Source organism: Rhinolophus sinicus, chromosome 15, assembly GCF_057876585.1.
Source record: "Rhinolophus sinicus isolate RSI-liver-muscle chromosome 15, RSI-T2T, whole genome shotgun sequence".
Taxonomy (NCBI): Eukaryota; Metazoa; Chordata; class Mammalia; order Chiroptera; family Rhinolophidae; genus Rhinolophus; species Rhinolophus sinicus.
Window position 1 is genome coordinate 110,050,748 of NC_142515.1, and position 13,926 is coordinate 110,064,673.

The 13,926-nt window shown below is 37.7% G+C and overlaps 1 protein-coding gene and 1 pseudogene across 17 annotated transcripts in view; both read right to left on the bottom strand.

The window, feature by feature from the left end:
* The window catches only part of TRIM2 (tripartite motif containing 2), a 134,071-nt gene that overhangs the window by 4,877 nt on the left and 115,268 nt on the right, over nt 1–13,926 (bottom strand). For 10 of the 17 annotated variants that reach the window (XM_074338427.2, XM_019722527.3, XM_019722519.3 and 7 more), the window contains exons 9-11: nt 12,126–12,306; nt 10,964–11,034; nt 6,822–6,962 (exon numbers count right to left, since the gene is read on the bottom strand). In XM_074338427.2, coding sequence (XP_074194528.2) covers nt 6,822–6,962; nt 10,964–11,034; nt 12,126–12,306 — 393 coding nt within the window. The remainder of the gene's footprint in view (nt 1–6,821; nt 6,963–10,963; nt 11,035–12,125; nt 12,307–13,926) is intronic. The other 7 variants (XM_019722550.3, XM_074338425.2, XM_074338424.2 and 4 more) reach the window with 2 other exon arrangements.
* LOC141572736 (large ribosomal subunit protein eL14 pseudogene) lies at nt 122–6,813 on the bottom strand (annotated as a pseudogene).

Sequence of the window (13,926 nt, forward strand, 5' to 3'; positions counted from 1 at the left end):
TGGATATGAAGTGGCTTTCTCTTGGTCCGTAAGCTTTTTTTTAAATTTTTTTTTTAATTTGTCAAAAAGAACCTTTATTACTTTTATAATAGCCTTTTGTTCTTATGCTTTTTTTAAAAAAAATATTTTATTGGGGAAGGGGAACAGGACTTTATTGGGGAACAGTGTGTACTTCCAGGCCTTTTTTTTCCAAGTCAAGTTGTAGTCCTTTCTATCTTAGTTGTGGAGGGTACCGTCCAGCTTTAAGTTGTTGTCCTTTCAGTCTTAGTTGTGGAGGGTGCAGCTCAGCTCCAGGTCCAGTTGCCGTTTTCTAGTTGAAGGGGGCACAGCCCACCATCCCTTGCGGGAGTCGAACCGGCAACCTTATGGTTGAGAGGACGCACTCCAACCAACTGAGCCATCTGGGAGCTCAGCGGCAGCTCAGCTCAAGGTGCCGTGTTCAATCTTAGTTGCAGGGGGCAGAGCCCACCATCCCTTGCGGGACTCGAGGAATTGAACTGGCAACCTTGTGGTTGAGAGCCCCTGGCCCATGTGGGAATCGAACCGGCAGCCTTCGGAGTTAGGAGCATGGAGCTCTAACCGCCTGAGCCACCGGGCTGGCCCCTGTTCTTATGCTTTCTTGCCAGATGCTTTTGGAGCAGGTACTTTCTGGTCTGGAGCCTTCGGACCCTTCTGAGCTTTTGGAGGCGCTGCCGTCTGGCCTGTAGCTTTCTGGGCAGGAACCTTCTGGGCTGGAGCCTTCTTGCCTGCAGCAGCCATCTTTTTTGCTGGAACCTTTGCAGCAGCAGTTGCTGCAGCTGTACCTTTAGCAGGAGGTGCTTTTGGGGGAAGCCTTCAGGAGAGCTACCTTTTGAAGCTTCCTAACTTCAAGCTTGATTATTCGGTTACTCATTTTCTTTGCCTTCATGACTTTGTAACGATCAAAATCTGTCACCTTGGTTTTCTTTTCTCTGGCTTCAATCTTCTTGGCCCATCTTGTGGCTGCCCATTTTGTATTGATATCTCCCTTCTCCCAGGCTTTTCGGACATACTTCTGGCGGGCACTGTGTGGGAACTTGAGGATGAAGTCAGTGAGCTGCATGCATTTGAAAGGCATAGCCTGTCTCCTAACTTGAGTGCAAGGTTCATCAACCAAAGCCCTGTTCTGGTCAATAACATCTACAATCGTGACCAGCTTCCCAGCATGAGGCCCAAAGGAAATGTAGGCCACCCGGCCTACCTCTACGAAGCGCCTGAACACCATGTTGGCGGCGTTCAGTGAGAAGCTGTAAGCTTTTGCTATTACAAAATAAAAGGAACAGGAACACTTCTCCTTCAGAAGGCACAGGCTAGTTTCTTTTGACCGTTCTGTGTGGCCCACCGGGTGTTCTAAAAGGCAGTGTAACTAGGCAGGAGCTCCAAGAGCCACAACACAGCTCAACATCTGTGATTCTACACAGAAGTGCTTTGTGAACTAGGTTCCCTCTCTGGCTTCTGGTTTCCCATCAGACATGGAATGCCTCTTTCAAATGTAGATGTCCACTCAGATAATTAAACAAGATGAATATATTTCAGAAATAAAAGCATTTAGGGTTACATTTATACTCTCATCCCTTTTCCTGAGAAATAGATACGTATATCAGGTTCAAATTGCTGACCACTGCTGTCCTCACACAAGCATCTGAATGCTATTCGATTTAGCCAGCACACTGGGTTCTCCCGTGCACTGCACAAGGCCATATCGCCAAGGATGAAAAGCCCCATCTGTAAATGCACGTTTAGATCCATGCAAGTGTTTACACAGAGAAATGGAAGAATAGCCTTTCGTTGGTTTGAAGATTTAAAAGCTTTATTCTTAACTTAGAGAAAAATCCAAGTTTTTTGTATCTTGGACCCCGTTGGCAGTCTGGCCAAGAATATACAGTCTCAAAATAGTGTTTCATGTTTTTTTTTTCTAGAATGTAACAAGTTTTATTACTTTTTATGCCCAATTAAAATGCCAAATGCCAGTCACGATACCATTCTTCTTAACCATGAAAACATATTTACATTTATAGTTATTCTTCTTTTAAATTTGTTTTTATTAACTTTTAATTTTGAAATAATCATAGATTCATAGGAAGTTGCAAAGATAGTACAGAGAGAGCCTATGTACCCTTCACCCAGTTTCCCCCAATGGTTATATCTTCTATAATTAAAGTACAATAATGAAACTCAGCACACTGACATTGGAATGTGTGTGTATAGGTGTATGTCATTTTTGTTAACTTTTACTTATTTTAAGTGTATTTTTCCAGGACTCATCAGCTCCAAGTCAAGTAGTTGTTTCAATCTAGTTGTGGAGGGCAAAGCTTACAGTGGTTGATGGGGATCAAACCGGCAACTTTGTTGTTAAGAGCACCCGCTCTAACCAACTGAGCTAACCGGCCACCCCTAGTTGTGTATCATTTTATCACAAGTGTAGATTCATGTACCACCACTGTAATCAACATACAGAACTACTCCATCATCACAAAGCTCTCCCTCATGCTTGCTCTGTAGTCACACCCACTCCCCTTTCCCCACCGTCCTTAACTCTTGCCAACCACTAATCTGTTTCCCTCTCTATAATTTTGTTATTTCAAGAATGTTACAGAAATGGAATCATATAGTATGTGATTTTTTGAAAGTGGCTTTTTTCACTCAGTATGATGCCCTTGAGATGCATCTAAGTTTTTGGATGTATCATTAGTCTGTTCCTTTTTACTGCTGAGGAATATTCCATAATATGAACATACTACAATTTGTTTAGCCATTAATCTATCAAAAAAGCATCCTAGTTATTTTCAGTTTTTGGCTATTACAAATCAAGTTTCTATGAACAACAATGTGCACTTTTTTTTTTTTTTTTTTTTAAAGATTTTATTGGGGAAGGGGAACAGGACTTTATTGGGGAACAGTGTGTACTTCCAGGACTTTTTTTTCCCCAAGTCAAGTTGTTGTCCTTTCAATCTTAGTTGTGGAGGGTGCCGTTCAGCTTCAAGTTGTCCTTTCAGTCTTAGTTGTGGAGGGCGCAGCTCAGCTCCAGTTGCCGTTTCTAGTTGCAGGGGGCACAGCCCACCATCCCTTGTGGGAGTCGAGGAATCGAACTGGCAACCTTGTGGTTGAGAGCCCACTGGCCCATGTGGGAATCGAACCAGCACCCTTCGGAATTAGGACCATGGAGCTCCAAAGGCCTGGGCCTGAGCTACTAGCAGGCCCCTGTTGCTTATCTTTTAATCCTCTTAACAGAGTGTTTCATAGGGCACATGTTTTTAATTTTAATGAAGTCCAATTTACTGATTTTTTCTTCATGGATTGTACTTTCGGGCTAAACATTTTTACCAAGTCCTAGGTCCCAAAGAGTGTCTCTTAAAATCTTCTAAAACTTTTATAATTTTATATTTTTCGTTTAAATCCAGATTTATTTGGAGTTCATTTTTTTGTGTAAGGTCTCTAGCACCATTGAAAAGGCTATCATTCCTCCATGGAATTGCCTCCGTACCTTTGTCAAAAATCAGTTGGTTGTATATGTGTAAGTCTATTTCTGGATTCTCTATTCTGTTCTATTGATCTATGCACCCATCCCTCCACTAATATCACACAGTCTTGATTATTATAGCTATATAATAGCTATGTAATAAGTCATGAAATCAAGTAGAGTGATTCCCTTCACTTTATTTTTCTTTTTTCAAAATTGTTTTAGCTATTCCAGTCCCTTTGCCTTTCCATATAAATTTTAAAATTATCTTGTCTATAGCTATAAAAATGCCTGGATTTTGTGTTAAACCTATATGTCTATTTGGGGAGAACTGAATTTTTATTGAGGCTTGCAATCCATGAATTCAGTATGTCTCTCCCTTTATTTAGATAGTCTTTTATTTCTTTCATTAGCATGTTATAGTTTTCAACATATAAATATTGAATATGCTTTATTATATTTAAATATTTCATTTCTTTCAGCAGTTGTAAAGGGTGTTATAGTTTTAATTTTGGTTTCCATGTTTGTTGCTACTATATAGAAATATAATTGATTTTTGTATGTTGATTATGTATCCTGCAACCTTGCTGAATTCTCTTATTAATTCTAGTAAGTGTTGTGTATGTTCCCAGAGATTTTTTATGTAAACAATCATGTTATCTGCAAATAGGGAGATTCTTTTTATTCTTCCTTTCTAATTTGTAAGCTTCTTCTTTCCTTTTCTTTCCTTATGTGCTGGCTAGAGCTTCCAGTATTATGTTGAATGATGAGTAGACAGCCTTGCCTTGTTCCTGATCTTAAAGGAAAAGCTTTCAGTCTTTCAACATTAAGTATGGTGTTAGCTGTCGGTTTTCATAGATATTCTTTAACAAACTGAGAAAATTCCTGTATATTCTTAGTTCACTGAATTTTTTTTTTTTATCATGAGTAGTTGTTCAGTTTTGTCAGTTGCTTTTTCTGCATCAATTGATACGATCATATCATTTTCAATTGTTAGCCTTTTAATGCGTGGACTACACAGACTGATTTTCAAATAGTAAAACAGACTTACATCCTTGGAATAAACCCCACTTGATCATGGAGGGATTTTTATATATAGCTGAATTCTCTTTGCTAATATTTTGTTAAGTATTTTTGCATCTATATTCATGAGGAATGTGGTCGTTAGTTTTCTTTTTTGTACTTAGTCTAGTTTTGGGATCAGGGCATCAGAAGCTGAGTTGAAAAATGAATTATAAAGTGTTCCCTTGTCTTCTGCCTTCTGGAAGAAATTTTGTAGAACTGGCACTCAGTCTTCTTTAAATATTTGGTAGAATTCTCAAGTGAAACCATCTGAGTCTGGAGATTTCTTTTGCGGGAGTTTTAAAATCATGAGCTATTCTATAACACATCGTCTATATATTGCATTGTGCGTTCACCACCCAGAGTCAGTTCTCCTTCCATCACCATATATTTGACCCCGTTTACCATCTTCTACCACGCCCTCCCCCTTATTCTCTGGTAGCCACTATACTGGTGTCTGTGTCTATGAGTTTTTGTTTCTTGGTTTGTCTGGTTTATTTGTTGCTTTCAGTTTTATATCCCACATATGAATGAAGTCACAAGGTTCTTGACTTTTTCTGTCAGACTTATTTTGCTTAGCATAATAATCTTAAGATCCATCCATGTTGTCACAAATGGCAGTATTTCATCTTTTCTTATGGCCAAGTGATATTCCATTGTATTCAAGTACCCCAATAAATTTTTAAAAAGGAATATTAGATAAAATTATGAACTGAATTTTCTTAATAGTTGTAGGGCTATTTAAATCATTTCTTCTATACTGAATGAGTTGTGGAGTTTGTACTTTTTGAGTAATTGGTCCATTTCATCCAAGTTGTCAAATTGATGCATGTAGAATTATTCAAAGAATTCCCTAATTATCCTTTTGATGTCTGCAAGGTCTGTAATGGTATTAATATTTTTTATTTTTTATTTTTCTCTGTCAGTCTTGCTAGAGGTTTGCCAATGTTATTGATCTTCTCAAAGAACAAACTTTGTTTCATTGATTTCCTCTATTGTTTTTGTCTAGAATCTTGTAATTCCTGATCCTATCTTCACGTTTCCTTCTTTCTATCTGCTTTGTTTGTTTTGCTCCTCTCTTTCTAGCTTCTTTAGCTGGGAGCATAGGTTCTTGATTTAAGACTTTTCCTCTTTTCTAATGTAAGTATTTAGTGCTATTAATTTTCCTCTCAGGTAGAATGGTGGTTACCAGGGCTGGGGTGGAGGGTGGAGAAAATGGGAAGAAGTTGGCCAAAGGGAACAAACTTCTAGTTACAGGATGAATGAGTTCTGGGGATCTTATTATAGTATTAACTAGAATCGCACAGCATGGTGATTATACTTAGTACCATATTATGTACCACTTGAAAGTTGCAAAGAGAGTAGATCTAAATGTTCTTACCACAAAAAAGAAATGGTAATTATGTGACTGTGACACAATAGTGGCTAACTCTACAGGGGTAATTATTTTGCAATATATAAGTGTATGAAATCAACACATTGTACACCTTAAACTTATACAATACTGCATGTCAATCTCAATAAAGCTGGGGGGGAAATTTCCCTCTCAGCACTGTTTTAACTGCATTTTACAAACTTTGATATGCTGCCTTTGCATTTTCATTCAGTCCAATATATTTTTAAGTTTTCCTTGAGACTACCTCTTTGACTCAGGTTATTTAGCAATGTTTTTAAATACACAAAGCAAAATATGTGGATTACAAAGGAAAACAACCATTAAAATACAATCAAAATATTACAAAATTGTGAAATAGTAATACGTGTGCTTTTTAAACCAATACATTGAATAAAAAGAAATAGTGATGGGTCTAATAATGACTGTAATTTTGAAGCAGTAGTGAGCATAAATGATAATGTGAGATGTTTACAACTGTAATATGAAAATGTCTGTGATTTCTCTTGGTGACAAAGCTATAGATATTACTAAAACTACCGTGATTGCTGCCTATATTAATAATTAAAGGAAATGATCATTTTTAATTAGAAGTTAGTAAAACTAATATTTTTGTTCAATGGACCTTTTGAATTCTATCCACAGACCCTTTAAGTGTCTATGGGATATGTCAAGAATGCCAGATGTAGAGGGTTTCTAAACCCTCTGGTAATAAGTTGACATTTTTTCTACTCCACCTTCCTTAGTTTGGTACTTCTTGTAAAATTATCTATGGTCTTATGATCTAATCAATGAAGAATGAAAAACATGCCAATTTGGGGACAACCAATTCTCCACTTTTACTAAATACCAATCACTCTACACAAGTCAATTAGCACTTTCATCTACCTGGATCCTGCTGTTTCCCCAGTCTGCGACAATGATGTTTCCATTGGAATCCACCGCTACACCAGTGGGAGCATTAAACTGCCCATTTCCTTCTCCATTTGAGCCAAACTTCAACATGAATTCTCCTTCTTGATTAAACACCTGTATGAAATAGTTTTAAACTGTTTTATTTTAAATGAAAATAGTTGAGCCAACATTATACATTTTAAAAACATTTATCTGAGCAGGTTATTTACAACAAGATCTATGAGTTAAGACATTCTTCAAAAAAAATAATCCACAAATTACAGCCCCATATCACTTGTGGTTTCACAATTTACTGTACAAATCTGATTTCTCATTTGTTAAATCACTTTTTTTCTAGCTTATACCTGGTTATTGAATACTTATGTGAAAAATACTTCTACTATAAATTACAAAATATTCACAAATATAAGGGACAAATATAAGGTAGTATGAGAAAGTAGAGCTATAATTTTCAACAATATGATGCTTTCTGCCTTTAAATAAATAGCTGAATTTCAAGAACAGGCATTGTATTTCTAACAGGATGGATGATAATTCAAAGTTGGATCAGAAAGTAGCAGTTTTTTGTTAGGCCAGATGGTCATAATTTACCAATTTACTATGTCAACATATCAAGAAACAGTAGGCTGAACTTCACACCTATAACAGGAAATTGTGTGTGTGTATATGAGTGTGTGTGTGTGTGTGTGTGTTGGCAGTGGATGAGCAATAACAAAAAGGCTTTTTCTGTATGTGTTTTTTTCAGAATATGTTTTAGTTAAAATAGAGAGTTTATATGACCCTAAACCTTTGATGAAATGAGGCAACCAAGAGAAGGGAGGCCGATAGAAGTGGGAGCTAAACAGGACTCAAACTAATTCTCTAATCTGATATGGACACGCAAAGAGTTGTTGTGATTAAATATTCGTATTACTAGAGTGTTACTGTATATGTATCAGATACAGAGTTCTGATTTTGAGAGAATATGTATTTAATGATAAGACTATAGTAAGCATCATTTTCTCTTGATTCAGATGATACTTAATGGTTTTGAAATGTCTCCAGGATATTATTTTGAGTTTCCATTATTATGCTAGTTACACGTGTAGAAATACTCACTAACAAATCCAAAAGGATTACATGTAAGGCATCATGAGAATAAGGGTTCCTAAAACGTGAAACTGAGGGAGTGCAGATCTAATATGAGGATGATCTCAGGACCTTTTAGAGATTCTCCTATTGCCATCTCTGTGATTATGAAAATTAAAATGACTCTTTCTTTTTTAGTCACATACATTAGGAAAGCGAGACACTTTCATCTTTAAAGGCTAAACTTACTTTAAGATAAAGAAAAAGAGTCATGATCACTTCTTGAATTACTTACTTACTTGCCAACTAAGCAAGTTACCTCTTTGGTTCTCTGGAAAGGACACAGACAAGAACCAGCTTTCACTAAGATGCCATGTTTTAAAATCTTTCTTGACTCTTTTTTATCTCTTTTCACATAAAATTTTCTAGTTTTAAAGATCAATGGGAGTGTTTGCATGCTGTGAGAATGCAATTTATTATTCGCCAGTCTTTCCCATATTAAGTTCTACAAATAATCTTTTTCTTTGCTTCCTTATGTTTATCCCTCTGAGTCAGTATGTTTCCCTTGGCATAATCCAAATGGTTCAAATATTTCTGCTTCACTTTAGAATGATGGTGAGTGCCCAGTTTAGTCTTACTTGTTCTGCCATGAAAAGAAAATATATACTGAAAGTAGCTAAAGAATTAACTAGACCACTTGTTAGTCCTGACCTATAGGTACTTTTCACATTTACTAACAGAGAAGTGACCTGAATCCAGAACTATTGCTAACTGTGCTGTGTGACATGGGAAATAAAAAACCCAACTATTCTATAAAATACATATGGCAACAGCTATCAAAAAGAAGTGAAAACACAAAAATACTGGTTTTATTGAGAGAAAAATTGAGTTTAAATAACTAAAATAATCTATCTCTACTGTATTAAAAACTTGAAGTTTTCAGAATCAATAATTATAAATCATATTTTCTCCATCTAAAATGTCATTTAATTGTTTATAAAGTATTCAGATGAAAACATATTAAGACGCAGAAGTATGAGCAGAAATTGTTTTTATAGCTTTGCTTTTTATAATGTTTTTATAACTTTGATGATATTCAGAAATCAGAAATCCTTTTCTGATTTCAAAATTTTGCTCACCTCAAATACCACTCCACTTGGAAGTCTTCCCTGATACTTAGAAATCTTCTGCATACTTCTAGAACCTTATATGTATGAATTTGTAAGTAATCACTTATTGCTATCTTCCTTGCATTTTGGTTCCTTACATATGTCTTATTTCCTTCTACAGTGTCAGCCAGGGCTGGTAAATAGGAGTCATCCCACATACCGATGCCAGGTGATTCACAGAGCCTGCCTGGAGCACTGGGACAGGAAAGACTCTGGGGCCACAGTTGCGCTTCATAGAAAAGAGCAACTTGATAAACATTACTGTCTTCCTGTGGGGGGAGCAGGGTGGGCGGTAGGGAGCATCTATGGCAGGCGTTTGCTGGCCTTTGCACTGTTAGGATACATATGGGTATTCTGATTGAATGCCCAATAGTTAAATGACTGATTCCTCTACAAAGTGAGCGAAGGGTAGGAAGTGTAATAGCCTGTGTCATCCTTTTATAGTTATGCTCATTACACAGGATTGTGACAGCCCCCCGAGTGGAGGGTTGCAAGCCCAGTCCTCGTTGCTCTCAGTTTCCCTACGCCTCTGCCACTGACTTTTCCCACTGTCCTCTTCCCTTTATCAAGGCACCTCCCATAGAGGTGAGAATATGCAGCTTATTGGCATTGAGGGAGGTAGGGGGAGGGGGGACGGAGGTCCACCACTATGGTAGCAACTCTGGAGAGACAACATGGCAGAAGGCAGCCTTGGAAGTGAGCAATGGTGGGCATCCTTTTCCCTCATCCTACCCCTCACCATAGCTCATACGCTCTACCCTTTGCACAAGGACTTGACAGCCATCAGAAAAGCTCAAGCTTTTCCATTTACTCAGGTTAAAGATTATCTTCCAGGATGAACGTGGGAAATGAAGCAGTGAAGGATACAGAAGAGAGAACACCTTTAGGTGTTAATCTGTTCCAATTATCAACACTGACAAATCATTTTTAACTTTGGTTGCTCAATGGTTGTCTCTAAGTGCAAACTTCAGTCCTTGGCATACCACCTATGCTGTTTCCTTATTACCTTTCCTTTAAAATGCCTCACTTTTTAAAAATTTAAATGAATTTACTTACAAGGAAAACTTTATAACACTTCTGTAAGTACAAAACTAGTATCACTTGATGTAAACAGAAGGTAACCCTAAAAATAAATACATGGCTCTTAAAAATGTCTGCCCATGACCACCTGGCATGGCTTCAATGGAACATGCATCGCACCTTGAGAAGCTTTGTCTAGAATGTTACGAAACATTTTCTAGTTTCAGTAAATGAGACATTTGTTTTGAACCATTTTATTATTTGGTTTGCTCATAACAAAGGTCAAATCTTTCTTCCCCCTATACCTAGTAAGAAAGATGTACTATCTACTACTTGGTGGAGGGGATGGGTGTTTTTTCCTAAGGAACACCAAGCGTGAGAAAGCATTCTAAGAAGTACAAAAGATCCTATATGAATCTATGCTAGGGCTATTCCACTTCCCAAATCTGTTGCACCAGAGTTCTAATATCTAATTTTGTTTGTAAGGCCTTATGATGCAGGAAATTGAAAAAGTGACCTTGTTTTAATTATTGAATAGCCACAAAGTATTAAGCTTCAGAAAGTTCTGCTTCTCCAAGTTCAAGTAATTGCTTTTTCAAATTTAATTTTCAAGTTGTCTTCATTTACACCAATTTCAAATTAAAAAACTCATTGCCACCATATGTTGTTCAATTTTCTGACTCACCAAAGAGTGTAGGTCCAAATTAAAACCTGCATCTTTAAGGAGAAGCAAAATCTGATCTTTTAGATTACCTCCTTTAGGTCCCATGTGTATACGTGAACACTACATTACTTTCTCCCAGACTGATTTCTCAATGAAAAGTTAAAAGTTAACAATAAATGATGTGTTTATAGTACCTTGACAGAATGATTATGGAAATCTGTAATAATAATCTCATTATTGCTATTTACAGCTGCAAAATGGGGACCTGCAACAAAGATGGAAAAAAATATGCGATGACCATAACAACAAAAAAGGTTATAACAACATAGCAGTTACAAAACTTAATACATGGCTAAGTTATTTAAGAAAGAACAAAGAAGTTTAGTCTCAGTCCTTGACAGAGCATTCAGCCAGACCTCTGGCTCCAGGTAACGGGGATCCTCTATCATTCTACAGTTGTGATTGTCTACTCTAACTTCTTCCAGGTCGAGCTAAGCGTTTCAGCAGCCCTAATGAAGTGGGATGAGCAATAGCATCAAAACTCATTCTCCGCTCCACCATCTGAACGTCACATCTGCTAGCTTCCCTGAGCATGTATTAGTCATTTTAGGGTCCTCAGTTCCCACTGAGGAAACACATGGCAACTCTTAACAGTGAGAAAAAAAAAAGACTCAAATGTGTCACATTTTTTAAAATGTAGAGCAGAAAACCCACACTTTATAATTTTGGGTGACATTCAGAACCTGGCAGAACTGGAGACAAAAGCACAAAGAAAGATTATGCAAATTAAGATTAAATGCCAAAAGCATCCTTTCAAGAAGGAAAGTAAATAAACCATTTCTGCTTTTTCTCATAGATGTGAAAAACTAAGTAAGCTTGTGGCTACAATAGTGACACACCAAAAAGAGAAATAAAAGAGACAGTCCTTCCCTTACTTAGCAAATACTCTAAACTCCCACTCTCTTACAATCACTTAAAACGGTGAACAAAATTCTCATTCAGAGGCTCTTTAAATAAAGCTACAGCTAGACAGAAACAGGAGTTCTAACGTTGTTCCTCAAACCTTCTTATTTAAACATATTTTGTTACAAAATGAATGTTTCATTGACTACTAACATTCGAAGATTAGACGTCCAAGTTGTAAAGTGCCACCAATCAGAACCGCACATGGGTTACCGGTCTACTTCCTGTGGGTGGGATCACCGAGAAGCGCCTACCCGTGCTCTCGCTCAGATTTCATCCCCAGTATCTTTCCCCCAAGCCGGCAAACACACTGGGGGTGAGGCATCTTCAGCATGCTCCAACCTCATGCAAATGTGCGCAGAAGAGGCATAAAAAAGGGGTTTTACATATTACCATTGAGTGTACCTGCAAACTGCCTGTCCCCATTGCCTCGGCTCCCAAACCTGGTGACTATTTTCCCGTTTGGCTGGAAGATAAACACGCAGCACGCCTTGTTATCCACAACAATGATGTGCCCATTGCGGTCCACGGACACTCCCTTGGGCCCCATCAGCTTTCCTGATCCGATTTTTGTCTGTTAGAAACAAGTACGGAAGTGAGGTTTATAACACTGCATTACACGAAGACAGACATGGGTTTTAGTCAACATGGCCTTGAGCATTCAAACAGGCAAGCACAGAATCATATGCCACAATGATCTCCTGTCTTGGAAAATTATCTTTGTCACGTCCCATTATCGGCTACGGATAATTATATGAAATCCTTATTTTTTTTTAAGGGATTACCACCAAAAATGTTCTGGAATCCCCTTAACCAGGACCATAGCTCTTTTCTAAAGAGGCAGTGGGGTATAGAGCAAAAGATCACTGGATTAGGAGTACGGGGACAATCCTCCGTCACTTGCTTTGGACACATCTAGCACCAATAGATTTAATTTCCTGGAGCTTCAGATTCCTTACACATTAAAAAGGGTCAAAAAATGACCTCAGTCACCTCCAATGGTATTTTTGGAATATGTATTAAAGTAAAACAATGCAGGGAAAGTGCTGGATGTAAAGTAGAGCACATATTAAGCCATCATTGAAAGGAACCTTTGATTGTCATTATTATATATCGTAATTCATGTTGAAATCGCCAGGCATCTGCCACTGAACTTCCCTAGAATTAAGTTCCACACAGCCAGGAGAGATGTCTGTTTTATCCAGCACCACGTACTCAGAGCCTAGCGTGCTTCTTGGCGTCTAATAAGTACTCAATACATATTTCTTTAATATATTAACTTTAAAACTCTAGCATTATTATCAGGTAAAACGATGATTAAATGGCTCCAGTTTTTACAGTATTCTAAAATGGGAGGAAAGCATTAGATTTCCATCAAATATATACCCTACGCATTTTAAATCTTATTTTTCCGAGTCGACTACAGTGGGTACTTAAATGCCTGTATACCTTTACTTCTGTAGCTCCATTTTCTAGAGAGCTTAGAAAGAAGCACTTTACTCGTTTACCCATTTAGCTATGAATTCCATAAACACTGACTGAGCACCCACTAAGTGGCACTTGGTAGACAAAGACGAGTAAGACACAGCTCCTACCCTCGAAGATGTCTCGATCGCATTGCAGAGACAAGCGTGTCTACTGTGCCCTTAAATAAAAATGGGCTTAAAGCTTACAAAACTCAACATCACAATAACTAGGTCACTCAGCAAAGTGCCTGGTATCTAGTCTTCAATTTGGAAGATTTGGGAGAATTCAAATAGGCCATTTCAGAAGCCACGTGGAACAGTAACCTGATGAGACAGGTCACTACAGACAAGAAAGGGATCAGCCAAAAGAGAGCCTGGTGAGTGAAGAGGATGGCAAGAACCACCCTTCTCCCTGGTACCAAGGCTTACAATGTCAGAGCGAAGTAGATCCCTGTGTTTTTACAAAAGATCTCTCAGATATGTTATAAAGCAACATGCAGAACAGTGAGTATAGTTTGAGCCCATTTGTGTTAAATGCGTGTATACACACACACACACACACACACACACACACACACACACACACTCCTGGAGGAGAAAGTAAAAAACCAAATGGTATTTATATCTTAGAAAGAGAAACTCTTCCTTTTCATTTTATACTTGTCTGTAGGCTTATTTGAAAAATCTACTTGCCTCTATTTCTTTTTAAATTAAAAACTTTAAATCCG